General features: G+C 40.7%; 1 protein-coding gene across 5 annotated transcripts in view; it reads right to left on the reverse strand.

Moving 5' to 3' along the window:
* The window catches only part of MYOCD (myocardin), a 101,824-nt gene that overhangs the window by 34,722 nt on the left and 42,805 nt on the right, over positions 1-24,297 (reverse strand). For 4 of the 5 annotated variants that reach the window (XM_053672706.1, XM_053672705.1, XM_053672709.1 and 1 more), the window contains 3 exons: positions 21,541-21,596; positions 19,828-19,903; positions 17,823-18,011 (listed from right to left, as the gene is read on the reverse strand). In XM_053672706.1, coding sequence (XP_053528681.1) covers positions 17,823-18,011; positions 19,828-19,903; positions 21,541-21,596 — 321 coding nt within the window. The remainder of the gene's footprint in view (positions 1-17,822; positions 18,012-19,827; positions 19,904-21,540; positions 21,597-24,297) is intronic. The other variant, XM_053672707.1, reaches the window with a different exon arrangement.

A 24,297-nucleotide genomic window follows, 5' to 3' on the forward strand; every position in this document is an offset into this window, starting at 1 on the left:
TGCCTCCAGGGCTGGCTCTGGGCACTGGCCCCTTGGGGATCTTGGCCTGGTGACTCTTAGCTTCCCCTCTCCCTCTTGCAAGTGATTAGATGAATGAGTCAGTTGTACTTTCCTCTGCATAAACATTTAAAATTCCAAGATTAGGGTGAGATAATTTGAGTACTAGTTACCTTTCGGCTGGGCCCACATCAAGGGCTGAAAACCAAGAAGTGGAATGTGAAAATGGGCCATGCCTGCTTATCTGCTAGCAAGCTGGAGCCTGGCCCTGCTGCAGAATGGCAGGAGAGCTATTTTAACTCATGGGTAGATCATCCCCTCACAACCTCCTGGAAGAGACTGAAACCAAATCCATTCCCTTAGTGAGAAGGCTACTAGGTGAAGGTATAGTTTAAATGCAGCTCTTGTCTCAAGATATTTCAGTACACTGGATACCCTTTTCTGTAGAGGATGGATTGCATCATCCAGCAAAGACTGACTGCACTGCTCTGGAAGGGAATTAGGGCCTTCATTATAGAAACAGTTGTCAGTGGACTTTTGAAGGAACAAGGATTTCTTTTCCTCAGTTTCCTGGCTAGAAGTTTGCCTTAAGTCTCTAGGCAGATCCTGATCCTAGGATTACAGAAATTGGGAAAGACTGTCAACTTGGTTTTAAGCTCTTGATATAGCTCTTGGGGCTAATTCTCTTGGCACCAAGATCCCTAGGGGTGTAGAGAGAGTTCAGCACTATCTCTCACTTCCCCTCTATAGGACTCCACACTCTCAAAGCACCCTGTAAGGTTTTTAGAAACTTCTTCCCAACTGCAGGCCCCACTTTCCAACTGCATGCCCTGCTCACTCTCAAAGATGCCTGTGATCATTTCAGTGGGCAGCAAAGGCCAACACCAGCACAAGCACCTTTGCTCAGTGCTAGCTAACTTTCCTTCTTGCCACTCCCACCCCCATCCAAAGATCCTGGCCCCCTAATTCTCTTTTCCCACCCATTTTCCAGAACCTTCCTCCAATAAATATTTTCATATATGCCTCAGTATGTTTCTTTCCCCCAAAGACTAGCACTTTGAAAATTATTTCTCATTATGGAATGATAGAGTTGGTCCACAAGAAAGTTATTCTGAAGCAAACATTTTCTTTTTAAGCCAAAGTAAATGACTATAATTGGACTGATTGTCTATTTGCCTTAAAAGTGGATAGGAGTGTCAGGACTTCCAGAGTCTCAAAGATGACTGGATTTTCAGTAAACATGATTCTTTTAGTTTTGTCTTATCATGAAGTCTGAGCCTTTGAGATAAGGGTGAGCAAAGACTAGTGCAGTGCCTTTTAGAAAGGTCACATGACAGTTATGAATGGAGGACTTCTGGACCAGCCCTGGAGGGCTAGAAATTTTGCTTCCTGTGTTAAAGGGTTAGGGTGATAAAAATAACTCATCCATCTATGGTAATGAGGCTGTATATCCAGAATCACAGATCTGATTTTTCTTTTTTAAGTAGCTGAAAAGCTGACTCAGGCATTCAGGTGGGAAACCTGACTCAATCCAAGGCCAAGATGAGGACCCCTGGGGATAAAGTGCTTGTTGATTAGAGCAGAACCCCCAGGATTCTTTCACTGATTGGAGAGTTGGGAAAGCCAGCTGGGTTCTGTTTTCCTCAAGCACAAACCAGGACTCTGGATAATAAACAGATTCCCTGGTAGCTAAGGGATGCTCCTATCACATGGAGAAAATACTTAGATAACTAGAAAGAGAATGAACAAACTTGGAATAAGCTGAGGGATCACTGAGTAACAATGACCCATGCCTAAGCTGAACAAACTACATGCCGGCATAGAATTTCTGTTCCTGTAAATCATCACTCCCACATACCCTCATGTTTCTTGTGTGCGGTATGCTGGACTGAGAGAGAGTGGCTGGCAGGGATCTATGGAAGAAAAACAGGGAGTCAGGTGCATGCTCTGAGATGTATCCCCGCCTCACATGGAAGTCCAATTGGAAAGCTCACACCAGCCCATGTCTCTGGAATGATCAGAATTCTGCTTGACTCAGGAAATGTACTTCTAGGCTGGAAGTGGGATTGCTAGCTGATTCCATAAAGGAGGGGGAAGTTTTTTGGAAAGACATTGCTGTCATTCAGCTGACTGCAACAGGAGTTGACATCTGGGAATGAGAAAAAAATGTCAGGGCAACAACTGGTTCTCTGTCAAAAACTATCCTCCTCTGTGTTGGGAGAAGTTTTATATATATATTTTTTATCTTAGGACTATAGAATAGTTGGCCTTTATTAAAATCTGAAGGGAGCAAAACAATGACTAAGCATTCTGCTCAGAGCTTGGCAGAAACACAGAAACACAGCTGCAGAGAGAGCTGGAGAATGCAAACACATCTGGAAAGGCACTCGGATAGAGGGAGGGGGGAAATAGACAGACACCAGGAGAGTAATACACAGTAAACCTCAGCCTGAGTCACTGCTTTATCAGGGGGAGGTGATCTGATCATAAGAAGTGACAGGAAGGTGGTTGGACCATCATTGCCATGGGAAAGGCTCCACAAAGTGCTGTCTCTGCAGCTGGTCTCTCAGCAACTCCTGCCTTTGTGACATTCCATATGATGACATCATCTTGCCCTCAAAAACTTGTGCATTTTGAAAGATTACCAGTAAAGAGGCTGGGGCATGGGTTGATAACAGGTGCCAGTTCTCCATTACTAGTGCCCACTACTTGACAACTTGGATTGGGTCAGCCTATATCCTCCACCTCTCTCAGGAGCCATTCCTCTTTAAGGCAGAAACCCTGCCTCTGTCCCAAATGCTGCATGAGAACTTTATTTTAGCCCTCTTTTTATACATCCGCCATTCCCCCAACCACTCTCCAGTGGGCACTTTTGACTCTTTGTACCCTGGATTAATTCTACTTTTTACAGCATTTATTGTCTTTTATCATGATATGTAATTATTTGTCTTTGTTTATTGTCTGTCTCCCCCCACTGCTAGAGCAGAAATCTTTGTACATTTTGTTCACTGAGATATCCCAAGCACTGAGAATAGTGTCTAACACATGGAAGATGCTTGATAAATATTAAGAAATAAATGAATCAGAGGACAATCTTATGTAGTCCATCACTTTAAATTACCATACATGCTAAAGTCTCCCAAGTCTATAGCTCTAGACTGATAGCTCAAGTCTATTTTCTTCTGAATCCTCGTTTAACAGCACCCATTGCTTAGTTAATCCCTGCCTATGGAACTCTTGTGAGCCTTTCAAATTCAAGAGTGAAAATAAGAATTCATCATCTCTCCCCAAATCTGCTCCCTATCCACTCACGGTCCCTATCTTAATGAATGGCTGCCATTTACCCAACTGCCCCAAAACGAAACCTGGATGTCACATTTGCCTCTTCCCTTTGTCCAAATTCATATAGCCTACTGATCATCTAGTCATGCAAAATCAGTGACCTCTCAGATCCTCTTTTTTTTTCACGTCTGCAGCCATGACTCTGGTGCAGACTCTCATCAATCCCCATCAAAGAAGTTCAATAGCCTCCTCACAGAGCTCTGTAACTCCGTCTCACTTCTACTTAGCCCACACTGCAGCGAGGGATCTTTCTACATGCAAAACCGCTGCCTCGTTCATGCAAAGTACAGCGTTGATTCCCACTAGAAACCCTCCTTCCAATGGCTCCCCACCACTGTTAGTACTAGCATTTTAAATTATGTTTTCCCTTATTGGGTAATTAGAAGAGTGCTTGAATTTGTTCCTTTAAGTGATGAGAGAAGTTTGAACCTCTCTGTTGCTTTTAAGATATAATTTGAAATGCCTTTATAGCCTGACCAGTGCTACATGTTGGTCCTTATTACTCACTTCTGCCCTCTCCTTTTGGGGCTCATTGAGGAAGCCACTTCTCCCAGGATGCCTTGGTTAGGTACCCACATTACATTGCATTGTGACTTTTATCTATTCCCTTCATAAGGATTATCACAAGAGATAACTTTCCTTTTTCATGCCTTTTTTCTTGCTGAAGTGCAAAGTCCTGCAGGTCAGAAATGAGATGAAGTGTGTTAACATGTCCGCAGTGCCCAGCCTAGGCTTTACATAGATTTTAAAATTGAATACACCTTGAAAAAAGCTCCATGAAACAACCATTATTATTGTTGGGATTTCAGAGACGAGCCACTGAGGCCCAGAGAGACATTTCCTAACTCAGTGGTCATTTGGCCAGAGTCACAGAGTCCAGCTTTGAAAACCAGACTCCTGCTTTTCTGCCTTCAGGCACCTGTGCATCCTGTTCATCACTTTTATTTTTTTAAATAGCCCTCATATTTTTTGTCTTCTATCCATTCCAATGACCTTGACCTTGCTCCTGTTCATGCCCTCCTGACTGCTCACCTGGATGGGGTGCACAGTTTTTAACCATCCCTCTGCCTTTGTTCTCTCTTTACTGCATGTGAAGCCAGTTACTACACCTGCCCCTCAGCTCTCCACGTGGACAGTCACAACCTTGACATAAAGACATATTAAAAGAATTCAAGAAAAGATAAGAAACAACAAAATTTATGAACAAATTCATGAATGGCTTCTTTGTAATAATAATCATTGAAGCAAAAAGATTTTTAGCAAGTATATAAAAAAGAGAGGCAGGAAGGGGAGAATACTCAAAGTACAACATTTGTAGTGAACACTGGCATGTGACCCTGAGTCAGAGAAGCTCAGAATAACTGTAAGCCGACACTTTATGCAACTTTAGGTGAATAACTTTGAAATTCATGGAGGATGGTGAGAATTTTTTAGAAAAGTTTAAGTTGTACAAATTGCCTTAAGGAGAAAATTTGAATACATAGAGAACTATGAACAAAACTGAAGAAAAGCCATCAAAGAACTACTCCTAAGAAAATTAGCGAACCCCAGGAGATCAGGGGAACATGGCAACGGAGTAGGGAGGAGCAGATTCCAGCTCCCCTACTCATGGGAGAAAATCCTGGCAGATCTACTGAGAAACAGCACAATCAACCAACGGTTCCCTAGCATTTATGAAATTAAGAGACCAGAGATTGTGATGAACGCTGAAGGACCAGACAGAGGCAGGTCAGTGGGGTCTTGGGGACCTAGGTAAAGACAAGAGTGGCGGCGGGGGCTAGCGCCCACGGCCAAGCAGCCCCAGTACCGCTGCCACGGTAAGGGTCCAGAGGCATGGGTCTGGGACCAGCGCCGGAGGTGTCTGCCACGGGAACCTGGGCGCCCAGCGGCCTCTGTGGGCAACCAGTGATGGTCATCAGCTCCCTCCCTCCCAGTGTAAGCAAAGCTGGGCAACACCGGGCAGAGACCTGTCTGCTTGAGTTTACAGAGAGGGTAATAAGGAAAAAGGGCCATGTTCAACTGCGGACTCTGTGGTCACCAGCCTGGGAGAATTGAGAGGCGCATTGTTGTCACTGGTCTAGCTGGGGATTGGGCTGGGCTGAGAGGCAGGCTTTCTGGAGAAGTTTTTCTTTTGGAAAGTGGACTGAGGTGTTTTCCTGCAACAGCAGCTTTCCTTGCTTCCTACTCAGCCTGGCAGCGATCCAGAAGAAGGGAGGAAGCATTTGAGTCCTGCCACAGGAATGGGAAGGACTGTGCCTGATCCTGCGGGACCCAGGCAGCCTGGCGGGTGCGCGGGCACCCACACCCCAGTCTGGCACCCCAGCCCACAGAGAGGTCCTGTCGCAACCAGAAAAACCAGTTTGGACAGTTTGAAACCAACAAGGTTAGGTTTTTTGTTGGTGGTGGTTTTTTTCTTTCTTTAGTAACTTAATTTTTTTAGTAACCTTATATTTTTTAAATTTTATTATTGCTTTGTGTTTCAATACTTTGTTCCTCTCCTTTCTTTTTTCCTATTTTAGTCCTTCCTTTCTTCCCAAACTTATCACTTTTTCCTCCCTGCTCCTGCCTTTTTTGTTTGTTTGTTTGTTGCTTTGTTTTCTTTTATGCACAAGAGAAGCAAACAACTGGGAACTGCGAAAAGACCAGAGTGGGACCCAGGGAGGGGGCATCTCAACAATAGAGACAGAGAGACAAATTTACTTTGCTATAGCAGAGAAGCCACAAGTTGCTGCATATTTGTATTATTTTTCACTATTCTCACTTCTTTTATATTTTAATAGTATCTTTGTATGCCTCCTCTTTCTTTATAGGCTTCTTAGTTTTCCTGGTTATATTGTATTATTTGACAGGTTTCCCTGGTTCTCTCCTCCACAGTGTATTGCTAACTTTCTATACTTCACACCACTTGTTTTCCTTTAGCACACTACCTAAAGTTCTATACCCCTATTCAGACAGATCACGTAGAGTCTGTCATATGATTGTTGCTCTAATATTATTGTAAATAATAGCTGTTCTATACAACTGTAAATACTTCACAACACATCTCCCAGATCTTAGTCCACTTCACAGTTTCCTGAATTCTATTACTGGAGAAATTAACTCTATTTGCTCATACACTACACCTATTTACTATTCTTTACTCTCACCTTACCCCAGAATCTGACAGACTGCAACCTCACGGCTTTCTAGATCAAACTCACTAGCCTTCCCTATCCAACAAAAGACTTATCTTGTGTCCATCCTCTCTTAAAAGTGGCAAGTTGGGTTGAAGATTATGGTTAACACTATATATAGCCTAAATCTTCTATCTCTTCTCTACCAGCTCTAACTGTAAATATCATAAAATACTCTCTCGATGTCATGAACCATTTTGCCTCCCCCTCCAACTGATCACACACACACACAAAAGGAGTAGGTGGAAGTGGTGAACACCAGGATAACTGAAGGAAACCGCACCACTGAATTTCACAGGCGTTCCACCACAGAAGTTCACACCATAAACCCAGGGAGTCAGAACAGATCAATTTAAGAAGCTGAAGCTAACAAGAAGAGTCTTACAAAATATAGGAAGACAAAAAAACAATCTCCCAATGAAAGGAAAGGAGAAAATCCTTAGAAAGAATGCTAGATTAAAAAGAGGCAAGTCAGCTATCAGATATTGAATTCAAAGCACTGGTTATCAGGAAGTTCAAAGAGCTCACAATGAGCTATCAGAAACTACAGGGGAGTTACAATGAACTCACCGCAAACTATATCAAGATGAAAAAGGAAATAGAAACTATCAGCAAAGGCCAAGAGGAGATGAAGAATACAATTTCTGAACTGAAGAACACAGTAGAAGATATCAAAAGCAGGATCCATGAAGCAGAGGATCGGATCAGCGAGTTGGAAGAAAAAGTAGAAAAAAACACCCAGAAAGAGTAAGAAAAGGAAAAGAAGCTCAGAAAGAGTGAAGAAGGATTAAGATAAATGCAAGACAATATGAAACATAATAATATCCAAATAATAGGGATACCAGAAGGAGAAGAAGAACAAGGGATAGAAAACCTATTTGAAAGAGTAATGATGGAAATTTTCCCTAATTTAATGAGAGAAAAAGTCACACAAATCCAGGAATCACAGAGAGTCCCAATCAAGAGGAATCCAAAGAGGCCCACTTCAAGACACATCATCATTAAAATGGCAAAAGTTCAAGACAAAGAGAGAATCTTAAAGGCAGCAAGGGAGAAAAAGGAAGTAACATACAAGGGAATGCCAATAAGGTCAGCTACTGACTTATCAATGGAAATGCTCCAAGCAAGAAGAGAATGGGAAGAAATATTCTATTCTCTTGGTCTACAACCAAGGCTACTTTACCCAGCAAGGCTCTCAATCAAGATAGAAGGCCAAATAAAGAGCTTCCAAGACAAAAGATGTCTAAAAGAATATGCCTTCACCAAACCAGTTCTACAAGGACTGCTTCAAGGAAAGGAAGGAAAAGAGAAAGACAGAGAGGAACACAGGTACAAAAATGGCAATGAATAAGTACCTATCAATAATAACATTAAACATAAATGGATTAAATGCTCCAATCAAAAGACATAGAACAGCTGAATGGATAAGAAAGCATGACTCACACATATGCTGCCTACAAGAGACCCATCTCAGGACAAAAGATTATCACAGACTGAAAGTGAAAGGCTGGAAACAAATTTTACAAGCAAACAGATAAGAAAAAAAAAAGCTGGGGTAGCAATTCTCATATCAGACAAAATAGACTTCAAAAAAAAGGCCCATAAAGAGAGACCCAGAAGGTCACTTCATTATACTCAAGGGAAGAATCCACCAAGAAGACATTAACATTGTAAATATATATGCACCAAACATAGGGGCACCAAAATATATCAAGAAAATCTTAGAGGACTTCAAGAAAGATATTGACAGCAACACAATTATAGTAGGGGATTTTAACACCCCACTATCAAATGGACAGATCTTCCAAACAAATTATCAACAAAGATATTGTGGCATTAAACAACACCCTAGATAAAATGGACTTAACTGATATATATAGAGCCCTTCATCCCAAAGAAGCTAAGTAAACATTCTTTTCAAATGCACATGGAACATTTTCAAAGATAGACCACATGATAGGACACAAAACGAGCCTCAAAAAATTCAATAAAATTGAAATCATACCAAGCATCTTCTCTGACCACAAGGGACTGAAATTGGAAACCAACCCCAAGGAAAAAAACTGAAAACACTAAAAATTAATGAGATTGAATGGTATGCTATTAAATGACCAATGGGTAAAGAATGAAATTATGGAAAAAACCAAAAAATTTCTGAAAACAAATGAAAATGAACTCACAACAATGCAAAACTTATGAGACACAGTGAAGGCAGTCCTGAGAGGGAATTTCATAGAAATACAGGCTTACCTAAAGAAGATAGAAACATTTCTAACAAACAACCTAACCCTATGCCTGCAAGTGCTCGAGGAACAACAACAAAGACAGCCCAGAGCAAGTAGAAGGAAGGATATAACCAAGATCAGAGCAGAATGAAATGATATAGAAACTAAAAGCACAATTCTAAGAATCAATGAATCCAGAATTTGGATTTTTGAAAAGATAAACAAAATAGACAAGCCTTTACATAGGCTCATCAAGAAAAGAAGAGAGAGGACACAAATAAACACAATCAGAAATGAAAGAGGAGAGATTGCAACTAACACCACAGAAATAGAAGGGATTGTAAGAAATTACTATGAAGAACTGTATGCCAAGAAATTTGAAAACCTAGGTGAAATGGACACATTTCTAGAAAAATATAATCTTCCAAAACTCAATGAAAAAGAAGCAGAAAACCTGAACAGACCAATGACAGCAGATGAAATGGAAGCAGTAATTAAAAAAAAAACCCATCACACAAAAGCCCTGGGCCAGATGGTTTCACAGGAGAATTCTATAAAGCATTTAAGGAAGAGCTAACTTTTATTCTTCACAGACTATTCCCCAAAACCAAAAATGATGGAAGACTCCCAAACTCTTTTTATGAGGCCAGCATAATCCTAATTCCAAAACCAGATAGAGACACAACAAAGAAAGAAATCTTTAGGCCAATATTGCTGATGAACATAGATGCTAAAATCCTCAACAAAATATTGGCAAATCTCATCCAACAATACATCAAAAAGATCATACACCATGACCAAGTGGGATTCATTCCAGGGATGCAAGGATGGTAAAATATTCACAAATCAGTAAATGTAATGCATCACATAAACAAAAGCAAAGACAAAAACCACATGATCATATCAATAGACATGGAAAAGGCTTTTGATAAGGTACAACACCCATTTATGATAAAGGCAAAGTGGGAATAGAGGGAGCATTCCTCAATATAATAAAGGCCATATATGAGAACCTACAGCCAACATCATACTCAATGGGAAAAAACTAAAAACTTTTCCACTAAGATCAGAAACAAGACAAGGTTTTCCACTTTCACCACTTCTATTCAATACAGTATTGGAAGTTTTAGTCACAGTGATCAGACAAGAAAAGGAAATAAAAGACATCCAAATCAGAAAGGAGGAAACAAAACTGTCATTGTTTGCAGATGATATGATAGTGTACATGGAAAATCCTATAGACTCTACCAAAAAACTGCTCGAACTAATAAATGAATTGGCAAAACAGTGGGTTGCAAAGTCAATATCCAGAAATCAAAGGCATAATTTTATACTAACAATAAATCAGCAGAAGCATAAATCAAGAAAAAAATCCCATTCAATATAGCAAAAACAAAAATAAAATATCTGGGAATAAACCTAACGAAGGAGATAAAAGACCTTTATGCAGAAAACTACACAACACTGAAGAAAGAAGCCATGACACCATTAAAGTCCTAGAGGAGAATATTGGCAGAAAAATCTCAGATATTTCACACAGCAACATTTTTACTGATATATCCTCTAGAGCAAGGAATATAAAGGAAAGAATAAACAAATGGGATCTTATCAAAATTTAAGGCTTCTGCGTGGCTAAAGAAAACAGTATTAAAATAAAAAGAGAACCAACTATATGCGAAAACGTATTTGCCAATGATACCTCAGACAAAGGTTTAATCTCCAAAATATACAAAGAACTCACAGGACTTCACTCTAAGAAGACAACTAAGCCAATTAAAAAATGGGAAAAGGACTTGAGCAGACCCTTCTCCAAGGAGGACATACAGAGGATCCAGAGACACATGAAAAGATTTTCAATATCGCTAGCTACCAGAGAGATGCAAATTAAAACCACAATGAGATAGCACTTTACACCAGTCAGGATGGCTATCATAAACAAAGCAACAAACAACAAATGTTGGAGAGGTTGAGGGGAAAAGGGGACCCTAATTCACTCTTGGTGGAATTGCAGACTGGTACAACCATTATGGAAAACAGTATGTAATTTTCTCAGAAAAATAAAAATCGACCTGCCTTATGACCCAGCAATTCCACTGCTGGGATTATATCCTAAGAACCCTAAAACACCAATCCAAAAGAACCTATGCACCCCAATGTTCATAGCAGCACAATTTACAATAGCCAAGAGTTGGAAGCAACCTAGGTGCCCATCAGTAAATGAATGGATCAAAAAATTGTGGTACATATACACAATGGAATTCTATGCAGCAGAAAGAAAGAAGGAGCTCCTACCCTTTGCAACATCATGAATGGAACTGGAAAGCATTATGCTCAGTGAAATAAGCCAGGTGTTGAAAGACAAATACCATATGATCTCACCTTTAACAGGAAGCTAAACAACAAAACAAACAAGCAAGCAAAATAAAAACAAAGACACTGTAATAGAAAACAGGGAGGACAGAGACCAGAGGGGAGAGGGGAGGGAATTTCAGGGGAAAAAGGGGAGGGATTTAGAGGAACTAGTGTAAAGGACACAGGGACAACAGCTAAGGGGGGTGGAAATGGGAGGGAGGTGGGGAGCACAAGGGGGTGGGCTGGAATGGGAGTAAAAGATAGAAAACTGTACTTGAAAAATAATTAAATAAAAAATAAAGAAATAAAAAGAAAAAAGAAAAGTAGCGAGCCCCAATGATTTTAGTAGGCAGCGTTTCCAAGCAACTAATCACTGTCATCATATTTAAGTATTTCCCAAACATGAAAAAATATGTAAAGGTAATCATAACACTGTGTGAAGCACATGTAGCTTTGACATTTAAACCTGAGAAATATAAAACAGTAACAATATAGTCCAATATTATTTGGGAATATTGTAGCAGAGAGGATTAGCTGTTCATCAAACTTTGTTTCCCTGGCCACAGCATAGATACATTGCTGGGAAATCTCTTTTCATACAGAAAAGAATGTTCCCAGCCGTATGTATTATTTTGTAGTATTTGCACCATGGAATGTGAGTGGAAGTGATATGTTCACTTAGAGGTAGCAGCTTTTTAAATATGTATGCAGTCCTTTTTATTCTTTCTTTCCCCTTCCCCTCAGAGGATAATGGAGCTTTAGGGCACAGGTTGGCACATTGTGGCCTGTGACCCTGCTCTGTTTTTATAAATAAAAGTTTATTAGAACACAGCCTTGCTCATGCTTTTACTTACTGCTATGGCTCCTTTCATGCTATAGCACCTGAGCTGAGTAGTTGTGACAGACAGCTGACAAGGCTTAGCTTATTTACTATCTGGCCCTTTAAGAGGAAGTTTGCCACCCTGCTCTAGGGGCTGGCAGGGGTAGTAAGACTAAAGGAGCACGCGGTGCCTGAAGGATTTGCCATTGAGAAACACTCTGGTTGTTTATAAATAATATATACTTCTGTTGTTAAGCTGCCAAGATTTTGTGGTTTGTGTAGCAGCTACCATTATTCCAACTAATGTTACAAGAGATACAAAATCTCAAATAAAATACTAGCAACTTCTAGAAAAAATAATCTGCCCTGGCTGGTGTGGCTCGGAGGTTTGAATGCTGGACTATGAACCAAAGGGTTGCCAGTTCGATTCCTAGTCAGGGCACATGCCTGGGTTGCAGGCCAGGTCTTCAGTAGGGGTTACTCAAGTGGTAGCCATACACTGATGCTTCTCTTCCTCTCTTTCCCCCTCCCTTCCCCTCTCTAAAAATAAATTAATAAAATCTTTTTAAAAAAGAATCTTTGTAGGGTCTTTTTCCCCAGACATGCAAGGTGACCAATAGGTCAAAAAAGAAAACCCATGTGATCTTTTCATGCATGTCAAAGGCATTTAAAAACAGTCTCCATATTATAAACCATTCCCAGGGGGAGAGAGTAGAGAACTATTTCCTCAGAATATCTACTTATACCAACAACTAATGTCACATATGGAGGTAAATGACTAAAGAAATTCCCATTTATGATAGAACAAAACCAGACCAATGTTATCATCAACCACATAACAAAAAACATGCCATACATGTAACAATGTCATGCTGCTTTTGAAGCATCAGCAATACTAATAATTTTCTAACATGTGCTGTATCAGTAATTATTAAATTATATAATACACTTTCGCACAATATAAAGTAATATAAATTATATGTGCTTTATATTCATACATATAATTTTACATATGATATGCATCTACATATAATGTAAATATTTTGTATACAATGAAACATATTTAACTTGATTTGTATAATACAGTATTTTATACTTCATAATTTATAAAATTTAACAATATTCATATAATTTTGTAAATAAGTATATGATATATAATTTGTAAATAAAACAAAAATTATATGTAGTTTATATTATAAATATTCTGTATATAATTTTAAAATTTATATTAATTATATAATCTTTTTAAAATATTTTATTTATTTATTTTCAGAGAGAGGGGAAGGAAAAGAGAGGGAGAGAAACATCAATGTGTGGTTGCCTCTCATGTGTCCCCCACTGGGAACTGGCCTGCAACCTAGGCATGTGCCCTGACTGGGAATCGAACTGCGATCCTTTGCTTCACAGGTCCACACTCAATCCACTGAGCTACACCAGCCAGTGCGAATTATACAATCTATTAATAAAGCTATAATGTCACTTGTCAAGTGTGAACCAGTGTATCAAGGCAGAAAAACATGCAGCAGGAGACAGATTTTCACTGTTTGCAGACAGTACAATTGTGTTCCTACATAATCTGAGGTAAACTGAGAAACTACTGAAACTATTAAGGGAATCTGCAAAGTTATAAAATAAATGGCAAAATCAATAGGTTTTCCATATGCCAGCAGTAATTGACTTTAAAAAACCTATTTAGGAAATTAAAGACTTGAATAGGTATAGAGAGATTTATTTTTGCCTCAGATTAATATATTTTATTTATTTATTTTTAATATATTTTATTGATTATGCCATTATAGTTGTCCCATTTCCCCCCCTTCATTTCCCTCCACCCTGCACACCCCCTCCGCCCATCCCCCCCTTACTTAGTTCATGTCCATATGTCACAAGTTCTTTAACTTCTACATTTTCCCATGCTATTCTTAACCTCCTGCTGTCTATTTTCTACCTACCGTCTATGCTACTTATTCTCTGTACCTTCTCCCCCCTTCTCCTCCTCTCACTCCCCTGTTGCCAACCCTCCTTGAGATCTTCATTTCTATGTTTCCACTCCTGATCTAGCTGTCCTCTTAGTTTGCTTTTGTTTTAGGTGTGGTTGTTAATAACTGTGAGTTTGCTGTCCTTTCACTGTTCATATTTTTTCTTTTCTTTTTCTTAGATAAGTCCCTTTAACATTTCATATAATAGGCGGTTGGTGATGATGAACTCCTTGAACTTGATCTTATCTGAGAAGCACTTTATCTGCCCTTCCATTCTAAATGATAGCTTTGCTGGATAGAGCAATCTTGGATTTCTTGACTTGGAATACTTCTGTCCAGCCTCTTCTTGCCTATGAGTTCTCTTTTGAGAAATCAGCTTACAGTCTGATGGGAACTCCTTTGTAGGTAACTGTTCCTTTATCTCTCACAGCTTCTAGAATTCTCTCCTTCATTTTAATCTTGGGTAATGTAATTACGATGTGCCTTGGTATGTTCCTTCTTGGGTCCACCTTCTTTGGGACTCTCTGAGCTTCCTGGACTTCCTGGAAGTCTATTTCCTTTGCTGGATTGGGGAAGTTATCCTTTATTATTTGTTCAAATAAGTTTTCCACTTGTTGCTCTTCCTCTTCCCCTTCTGGTACCCTATAATTCAGATGTTGGAACATTTAAAGATGTCTTGGAAGTTCCTAAGCCTCTCCTCATTTTTTTTTGAATTCTTATTTCTTCATTCTTTTCTGTTTGGTTGTTTCTTTCTTCCTTCTGGGCCACTCCATTGATTTGAGTCCCAGTTTTCTTTCCATCACTATTGGTTCTCTGTGCACTTTGCTTCATTTCACTTAATGTAGCCTTAATTTTTCCATCTAATTTGCAACTAAAATCAACCAGTTCTGTGAGCATCCTGATCACCAGTGTTTTGAACTGTGCATCTGATAGGTTGGCTATCTCTTTGTCACTTAGAAGTATTGGCTCTGGGGCTTTGAGTTGTTCTTCTTCTTGAGCCACAATGTTTTGGTCTGTTTGTGCCTGTTATGCATGAGGGGTGAAAGCTTAGGTGTTCACTGAGGCAGGTCAATCTTGTCACTGGGTTGTTATGGGGGGCAGGTTCAGAGAGGGAGAAATGGCATTTGTTCCTCTCTCTCTCAGATTTCGGTCCCCTCTGCCGCTTCCCACAAGCAAATTGGACCATTCTGGTGCTGGTTCTTGGGTTGGTGGACTTATGTATGTTCTAGGACCCTGTGGGTCTCTCCAACACACTCTCCTGTGAGGCTGGGAGTCTCTCCCGGCACCTCAACCCCCAAAAGTTTTTCCAATCAGTGCTTTTAGGCTTTATTTCCTGGTACTGGGGCCCTGCGTTGCGCAGTCTGTCTGACTGTTCGTTTTTCACCTGGTTTATCTGCACGTGAATGTGTGGCCATGGTCAGCCAGCCACCCTGAGCCCTCACTGGGTCTGTCCATTGTCACCTGCACCTGGGATTTGCCAGCCACCACCTGCGCACCTGGGTTGGTCCGGCAGCCACTGCTTTTCCTTGCTGCAACCCCTCTCCTCCAGCCGCCAACTCCAACCCTCTTACCAGTCTGGATGAATGGTTCATTGTTGTCAGACTTCGGTATAGTTCAATTTTCTGTGTTTCGGTGGTGTTTTTGTTTCTAAATCTTTGTTGTCCTTAAATTTGGTTGTGCGAGGACGTACAGTATTTCCACCTGCACCTCCATCTTGGTGGGAAGTCCAGATTAATATATTTTAAACATATGAATTCACTGTAAATTAACCTGTAAATTCACCGCAGTCCCAAAGAAAATTCTCATAAGACTGAAATTGGCATGTGATAAACTGATTTTAAATTTCACCCAGCACATACTTGTGAGAGTAGACAGAAAATATTAGAAAGATCAGGCCAATGTAAAGAAAGTCGTGAAAACAGATATTAAAACAAACTAAAATATCAACAAAACCATATAATACTAAAACCAGGTCTTTATCTTAAACCATGCGCTTAAAAAATATCATGTGTACTAAAGATTGAATTATAAAAATAAAGTATATAAATGTTAGAAGGCCATATAGGAGAATAACTATATTCTGAGCTAAAAATGTTTTCAATAACTAAATTCAGAAACCATAAAGAAACAGATTAATATATTTAACTATACAGAAATTAAAAACTGCTATAGGTAAAATATACTCTACATACACACCCACAAAGGCCAAGGACACACTGGTAAAAGGACCTGCAATACCTAAGGCAGATGGAGGATTAGTATTTTTTTCCTTACATGAATAGCTCGGGCAAAGAAGTAAGGGAAGAAGATGCTCAGTAGGAAGAAAAGGAGTAGCCATGAATCGGCAATGACACAAAATCATGTGGAAATATATATGCTCACCATAAACCAAAGAATGCAAATTAAAATGAGGTATTTTGCCTATCACACAAAAATCAGTAATAAATTTACATACACAGAATAGAATGTTCAGAGAAATGATGAGAGATGCCCAATGGAGAGCTTTCCCTGTCCTGGACCTTATCAGAGTAAAGATGGAGGAGGCAGTGTCTGGTTGAGCAGGTTAGTCCTAATTCAAAGGCACAGGATAATTAGTGCGAAGAGAAAGAGTGTAGCAGATGGCAAATCACAATGACCTATTTAGGGGCACTGACAGGTGCCCCTAAATATTGTGTCTCTTAGAGTTGATATTTTAATATTTACAGCTTCTAAATATAAAATTCATGTGGCCTTTGAATGCTTGGTTGAGGGCAAGGTTTTAGAATGTGGATAATACATTTAATGATAAGTTTGATAGTAAACGTAGTGTTTTGATAAGACATCTTTACAAATATAGTGGTACCTCAGTACTCATCTTTAATTGTTCTGGGACTCATGATGAGTGCCAAAACCAATGGGTACTGAGCAATGAAGAATTTTCTCTTGCAGGGCACCTCTGTGACTCATATAAGTTCTAGCAAGTGTGACTAGTCCCAAGCAAGCACCAAATGCTGGAACTTTTTTTCTCCATCAAAATGTGATGAGGTCAGTATTTGGTGGGTTCTGAAGCCAGCAAGTACCCAGGTATGACTGTACTTTTTCAAAATATGTTGAAACATTTAAATCTTCATTGCTTGTTAAATACATAATCCTTAGAGCTCTTTGGAAGAGAGCTGGAAAAAAATAAGTTTGCCTGGGGGAACGTTAAACTCTCCTTTCTCCCTTCTACCATATTTTCCTAGTTTCACCCCAACCAACACTTCTTTCAGTGGACTCAGTACACTCAGGTTGTTTGGGTCCATTTGCTCTCAACTGTTCAAAAAGTCTACAAAATGATTTTAGACAGTTTATAATAGAATTAGTGTTTGTGTCTCCTCTTTAGGTATTTGTACTCCTCTTTTCAGCACATATGAAGGTTGTTGAAGAGTTTTCACAAACTTAATAGAGCTTGAACTTTGCTCCCAGAGCCTAGGAGTTGGGCAGGTTTAGTGATTCAGGTTTCTGAGAGAGGTGAACTAACTTGGGGAAACCCCAACACACCGCAGGCTAACAGGGCTTAGAGTTCAAGCCTTCTCATCCAAGTTTTGGCTGTTTCTACCTTGTGGTCTACTCCCCTGTACAAGAGGAAGGCTCAAGACAGCCATGGCCCCTAAGTGATAGATGCTTATAGATCACATGTTTTGAGGATTATACCAAGGCGGGTTCTTAACCTGCTTACCTAGAACAAAAGTCATCTACGTTTACCTGCCTTTGGAGGGTGAGTGGATGGGAATTTGTCCTCACTCCCAGGACCTCTGGTTATGGGAACATTCTGGGACAGCAGCCCTTGGCATGCATGACTCTTGTCCAGGCAGAGCCTGCAGCCCCAGGGTCCAAGCATGTCTGAGCCATGGCTGCCCCACATCTCAGGGCACAGAGGGAAGCCTGAGATGTGGCTACCCACATGTTCTCCTACCTTTTATGGCCTCTTTCACAGTAGAATCAACAGGGAGGATGTTCTTCTCCACCAGCTCCAGTGGCCCTGGCCGGAGGGCAATTCTTTCATTGAGATCGTCTGCAAGTCGGGCTCTCTTCAGCTTCATCTGAGCGGCTGGAATGGACCTCTCCGCAGTGGAGGCTGAGGGTTTGGCAGTGAAAGGATCAGCTGTAGAATGTGGTATTTTTATTATTGTTTTTGCTTTTGTAACCAAAATCATGTGTCACACTGTGCTCTACCATTCTAATAATTTTTCAACACAATTATCATCAATTCACATGTATTAGCAGCTGAGACTAGACACTTCCAAATAAAGTCAAATAGTGATTCTGGTACACAGAAAAGTTAGAGAAACTTGCTTTGTGAAGATTTTTGAAGAAATGTGTGATTTGGTGACTCTGTAAGCAAGCCGTCCCTGGGGCCTGCAGTGCTTGCTGACCCTAAGCTATGACATTTGGATGCACACCCTGTCTGTAGGTTCCCAGGTGCAGGCTGAGCCTGCAGTCAGTACTGTCTATTTTCATAATTAGTTGTAGTAGTACGATTTCTTCAGGCTTTTACACTTGTCAATGTGATGCTGATTCAAATATCCAGATTAGTTGTAAAATAAAAAATTTCTTTGAAACAGTTATTTAGTTAAACCAAGGAATTAAAAAAATTTAATTTATCCAACAAGCAGTTGATGATCCTTTGGCGGGTGAGAAAGGTTGCTGACAGAGCCTTAGATCACACCTGTGTTCCTCTGCCAGTTAGGCCCTGACTCACTCCTGTGGACAAACGGAGGAGCTAGCCAACCAGGTGTTGCTATGATGCAGAACTGTAGGGTCTGCAGCTTAACTCTCAACATTGCAAATTGAGAAAGTGAGATATTTACAGACAAGCCTCTCAACCCCATTGTTTTGTTACTTTTATCCTATTAATGCAGGCCTACTGTCTGATCTAGAAATCTTCATACAGCAGTAGCCTGGTGACATCTGACTGTTGCAAGAGGCCAGACTTGTCTAAGAAGCTGTATCTGCAAAGCACTTGATGTGGGATGGAAGCACTGGAAAACAACCCACTGAGAATCATAAGTGGGTGTCTCTTAATTACACACACACACACACACACACACACACACACACACACATTGCTAGGGCTATATTTTTTCATCACAAAATTTGACTGAAAATACAGTTTGTGTGTCTGGGTTTTCTTCCTTGAATTTGATTGCAAATATAATTTTGTTTTCTGTTTTTTTTTCACTAAACATCATCTTGTAAACCTTTTGTCATGAAATCATTATTCTTTTAAAGCCTTATTTGTAGTGGCTGCAAGGTATTTAATTATATGGCTGATGCATAATTTATTCAGCTTATCCCTTATTGTTGTATATTTCACTATTTGCAATGTTTCAGCACCTAAAGTAATTCCATAATGGACATCACTGTATATAAATCTTTGCATGTCTGATTATTTTCTTTGGATAAAATACAGGCAAATTTTGTTTTACTATGCTTTGCTCTATTGCACATCACAGATGTGTTTTTTACAAATTGAAGGCAAGACCTTCCACCACTGAAGAGATTACTACTCACTTTATTGTGATACTTGCTTTATTGTAGTGGTCTGGAACAGAACTGGAAATACCTCTGAGGTACGCCTGTACTAGAAACTTATTACTGGGATCAAGGACAGGCACATTTTAATGTGGACATTTTGTTGGACATTTATACATTGGACATTTGCTTTGTGCTCAGAGAGAGTTAGGAAGTGGCACAGCTAAGATTGGAAGCCAAGTCTGATACCTTTCTAACCATTATATGGCTTCCCACATTGGTGGTCTAACTGGCCTAGAATGACTAGGTGACTGCTCTAAAGCACCCATTTCTAATGGCAGAGGACACTTTCTAAGAGGACTTAGCAACTGTACAGAGACAAACAACTCTCTCAAATGGCCCACCTTTTAGGGGGCACCCTGGTTTACGGTTTCCTGCAGACTTACCCTGGAGTATGTGCATAGTAACCAAACCAGCACTGCTGGACCTGTTCCTGGCCTTGTGCTTCAGGGTGTCTTCAGTCTGCAGGTGCAAGCAGAGAGTGAATTCTTTTATCAACCACATATAGCTGAGTCACCTAGTTTCAATTTTAAGAGAAACCTGACTTTCTCAAAGGGAAGGGTATTTTTTATGACAAGTGGAACATGGAAATATCCCTGGTCTCCTATGATTTCATGTGGAAACACTTACAAAAGCCTCTTTAATAGTTTTAGGATGGAGAGGTAAGATAAAGAGAGAAAAAGCTTGGGTCCACATCAGTTCTACAAAGTCAAAGGCCAGGCAGGTACATGTAAGCAAAATATTAATGAAACCATGATGGCATCAAGCTGCTTGTATTATTGTTAACCCTCTCCCATTGCCTCTAAAAACGGCCACAGTATTAATTAGGGTTAGAGGTGACCTGTAACCTGAGTCCATCTGGTATAACATGACAGCATACACCTTCCCCCTGTTATTCACCTGACTTCTCTCTTCAGTAAAAATGTAAACCCTGCAGATTCAGACCTGTCCTCAGGTAGAAAGACACTTAGAAACAGGATGTAGACAGTCTCATCCCTTCCTGATCACAGCGCTGCCTGTGGGGACGAGGTGGTCTGCGGCAGGGCCACACTGCCCCTCAGGCCCCTGATTCCCACTTCTGGGTTTTCATCCCACTATATTGGCTCTCTGAATTGGCCTTTGAGAAGGGCCTGGGGACCACTCCAGGTCTGATTAAACAAATAAACAAACAAATGCAGTCATTTTCCAGGTAGTAGGAGCCACAGCCTCTCATGAGTGAGCACTTTGAAGAGTTATAGAGCTCTGTTTCTTTCTCCACTCAGAATAGTTGCAAGGCTAGAACTCTTAGGCAAAGGAATCCATGGAGAAAGACACCTGCTTTGTGTCTTCTTCCCATGTACAGTGCGGATGCTTGCTAAACAGTATTTATATTATCGAGATGTTCGGGTGGCAGAGATTTGCTATGAAGGTGCAGACTATATGCCAATCTCCCCCTGCAAATGCCAACACTTCCCTAGAAACAGAAAGAGAAATAAACTCAATGCCTTTTGCCTAAGTAGCTGCAAATAAGGCCTGTATCCACAGCCCCTACCTTAGCACTGAATTGCATTTAAAAAATCTGCTTGTTACTAAGAGAGGACTGTAATGAAAGGCAAAGTGCCTTGCGAGCCAACTTTTACTTCCCTGTTTAAAATCTCTTTGCCCTCTTTTTTGAAAAAGATTTTATTTATTTATTTTTAGAGAGAGAGGAAGGGAGGGAGAAAGAGAGAAAGAGAAACATGCATACGAGAGAGAAACATTAATTGGTTGTCTCTGGGGCCCAAACCTACAACCCCAGCATGTGCTCTGAACCAGCAAACTTTTGCCCTGTGGGACGATGCCCTTTGACTTTTACTACATCCTTACAGTGATCTCCCCAACATTAGAACAATTGGGGACATTTTAAAGCTGAAAAATAACATTTTCAAAGCTAATATATTTGACCGCATTTCCACAGCTATCAGTTTATAGGAGTAAGATTTCATAGGGCATGGGGGTAGGGGACTGGCAAACTGGTTGAGCTTCCTCTAGAATTCTACTGGCTTTCACCAAAGCTTGGCATTGAGGGACCTATACCCCAGAGTCTAAGTTCAGGAAAAGGGCAGTTTGCAGAAAATTACCTTGTCACTATCCAAATGTTTTCTTTGCTCATGGAATATAGTTGGACTTTTCAGTGCTGAAACAGAAAGACAAAGACGTAAGCAGAGCTGGCCCCAGAGCTCTGGGCTGCATTGTAGCATTTGCTGGTGCGCTGGCTGAGCTGTGCACAATACGAACGTGGTCGCCTTTATTAGGCCACAAGCAATTGAAGAGGAAAGGCTTGGAGGACGCCAGTTTCCCCAAAGCCACAGGACACAGAGGGAGGTGGAATTTAGGCCTAAAACAGGAGGAGCAGCAGAGGCAGGTGCGACAGGAAGAGGTGACAGGGCATTCCAAGTTCCTGAGGAAACAGGCCTATGGGAAACCTGGGGCAGAAGCAATGTTCTAGTTTGAGGGGAGTGGGGAGACTGAGGTCAGTAACACCCTCTGTGACTTTGCTCTGCCCTTGAGTGCCAAAGACTGCATGGAAGCTGTGGTCTGAGGTCAGGGGTCCCATGTTGTAAGAAGGGACTTGCCCCTTGGATGGAGCACGTGGCTGCTAGGTAGGAATGTGCAACTAAGAGTGCTGAGTGAGAAGCACAGAACCAGACTTTAAGGGCTGGAAGGGACCTTGGAGATGATGAAATACAACTCCAACTTTGAACAGAACGGGGAAACTGGGGCCCAAGGAAATTGGTTGCCTTGCCCAGGGTCACACAGGTAGGGCTAGCAACCTGACCTCTGACAACTCTGACAACCTGACTTCTTTCAAGGTGTGTGTCCAAGATATTAACAACTAGTAGATGCAGGCACTGGTCAGTCATTGCACACAGCAGTTGTTTACAAACTCAACTGAATGCCAGCCTCCATTCTTCCCACTCCTTCCTGTTTCTCCTACCACATCCCAGCTCCTCACCACCTTAATAAAAATGATTTATTAAGCTCTTTGGACTTGGCACAGAAGTAGACTTGTTCAGCAAAATTCTACATTTTTTCCTTAGGCTTTCTGATCCCCTGTAACAATCTCAATCAGGAGCCACAAACATTCACTTTTCATTACAAGTGATGAAGTTGATCAGAGATTACAGAATTGCACTGAATATTGTTCTGTGTAAGTCTGAATAACTGGATGAGTCATGTGACCTACAGTTCTAATATTACTCTGACAGGTGTCCACTTTTAAGCTGTAGGCAATGAAATATTCTTCCAAATTTTGGCCAGAATAAAAACTTGATTTCTGGCCAAATTGGAGGTTGGGGCTGTGTGTGTGTTTATGTGTGGATCTGTGCTTCATTCAGTCCTTAAGATCATGCTAGATTTGAGCAGTTTTCAAAAGGGCATGCTGGACATTAAGCCAAGTCCTTCGTAGTCCAGACTATGTTATCCTCTCTTGGGGACACTGCTTGGGAAGGTGCTAAGCATGCTCTCTCTAATCTCACTGCTTCATTCCAACATTAACAATGTTATCCAAAGGAGCATGCCGAATAGTCCCAGCTGACTGCCTTGTGCCAAGTATATGGGACAAGCCCCTCCCACTACTTTGAGCAGATGAGGAGGCTTCCCTTCACATAGGAAAGAAAGATAAATGTGTTGATTGAATATCACATTTTCTATTGATCTAACAACAGTTTATCTTGGCTACTTTTACTCTTACTATGGGCTTCTGGCCCCTCTCCTTCCCTCCTTTTGTCCTCAGTGACTCCAAGAAATCATCTGGAGACATGTGCAATTCTATTGTGATGTTCATGCATTTTCTTTGATTTGTGTCTAGCCCCATCCTTAGTAAGGAGGCTTGCCTTTTCCTGCATTTGATCACAGTTGCAATTTGTATTGATGGAGTTCTAAAAGCAACTCCCATTTCCCTGGGCAACCAGATCCTACACATCTGCTAAAGTCCAGTGGACCGTAGTGGTTCTGTACAAGTTGAACAGATAGGTCTCCACCTGTGTCCCACACTCCCACACGCTGGTGTTCATCTCAGTCGATATTATATACCAGTGTGGTTTGATCACTTATAGTCCGGAAAAGGAAGTGCTGTTAGTGAGGCCTGATTAAGTGGTTAAGAAGGATAACACATCCTTTTCCTTAAGAAGCAATCCCCAAGGCACAGTGTGTCTCTTGAGATATCTCTTACATTTCATACTCAAATGGTTTTAATTGGGCTTAACACTTGGGAGGAATTTATCTGGTTCTCTTGTCCCTGAGGTTCTTCAATTCTTTTTAGCACAGTTTATTAATTGTTCTAAGAAAAATTGTATTTCCTGTATCTTAGCTTGTCAAACTATAATTCATCACTTCTTGGTGTTAACAACTCCACTGTGAAATGACTCATATAGTCCGGTTCTCTGATGCCAGGAGCACAAAGGTCATCTGGAACCTTCTAAAAAAACACAGGGTGGAGAAGCTATGTCCATTTAGCAAGAACTTGGGAAGAAAGCCAAAGAGGTCAACACACTGCATTTTACTACATGCTGTTCTCAGGGGTCAAGGGACGTTATATGGGGCACTGGCTGGAGGTCACTCTGGAAAACTACCCCACCAGGCCCTGCCACAGATATTGGCGTTTTCTGTGACTTTGGAGAATGTGGGTTTAGCCACCTCCCCTAAGGGCCAGTGCCGGCCGTGAGGCAGTCACCCAAATTCACTTTTTGGAAAACACATAAAGGGACCTCTTCTGCTGCCAGCCCTGAGAGTATCAAAGGGCAAAATTTTGTATTTAAGGGATATTAACATTTAACATTGAAAAGGAATTTAAATTTCTAAATTAAAAAAAAGTCAATTGTGATTTCAAATTAAAA

This window comes from Artibeus jamaicensis, unplaced genomic scaffold (genome assembly GCF_021234435.1).
Source record: "Artibeus jamaicensis isolate MK-2021 breed Jamaican fruit bat unplaced genomic scaffold, CSHL_Jam_final contig_781, whole genome shotgun sequence".
Lineage (NCBI taxonomy): Eukaryota > Metazoa > Chordata > Mammalia > Chiroptera > Phyllostomidae > Artibeus > Artibeus jamaicensis.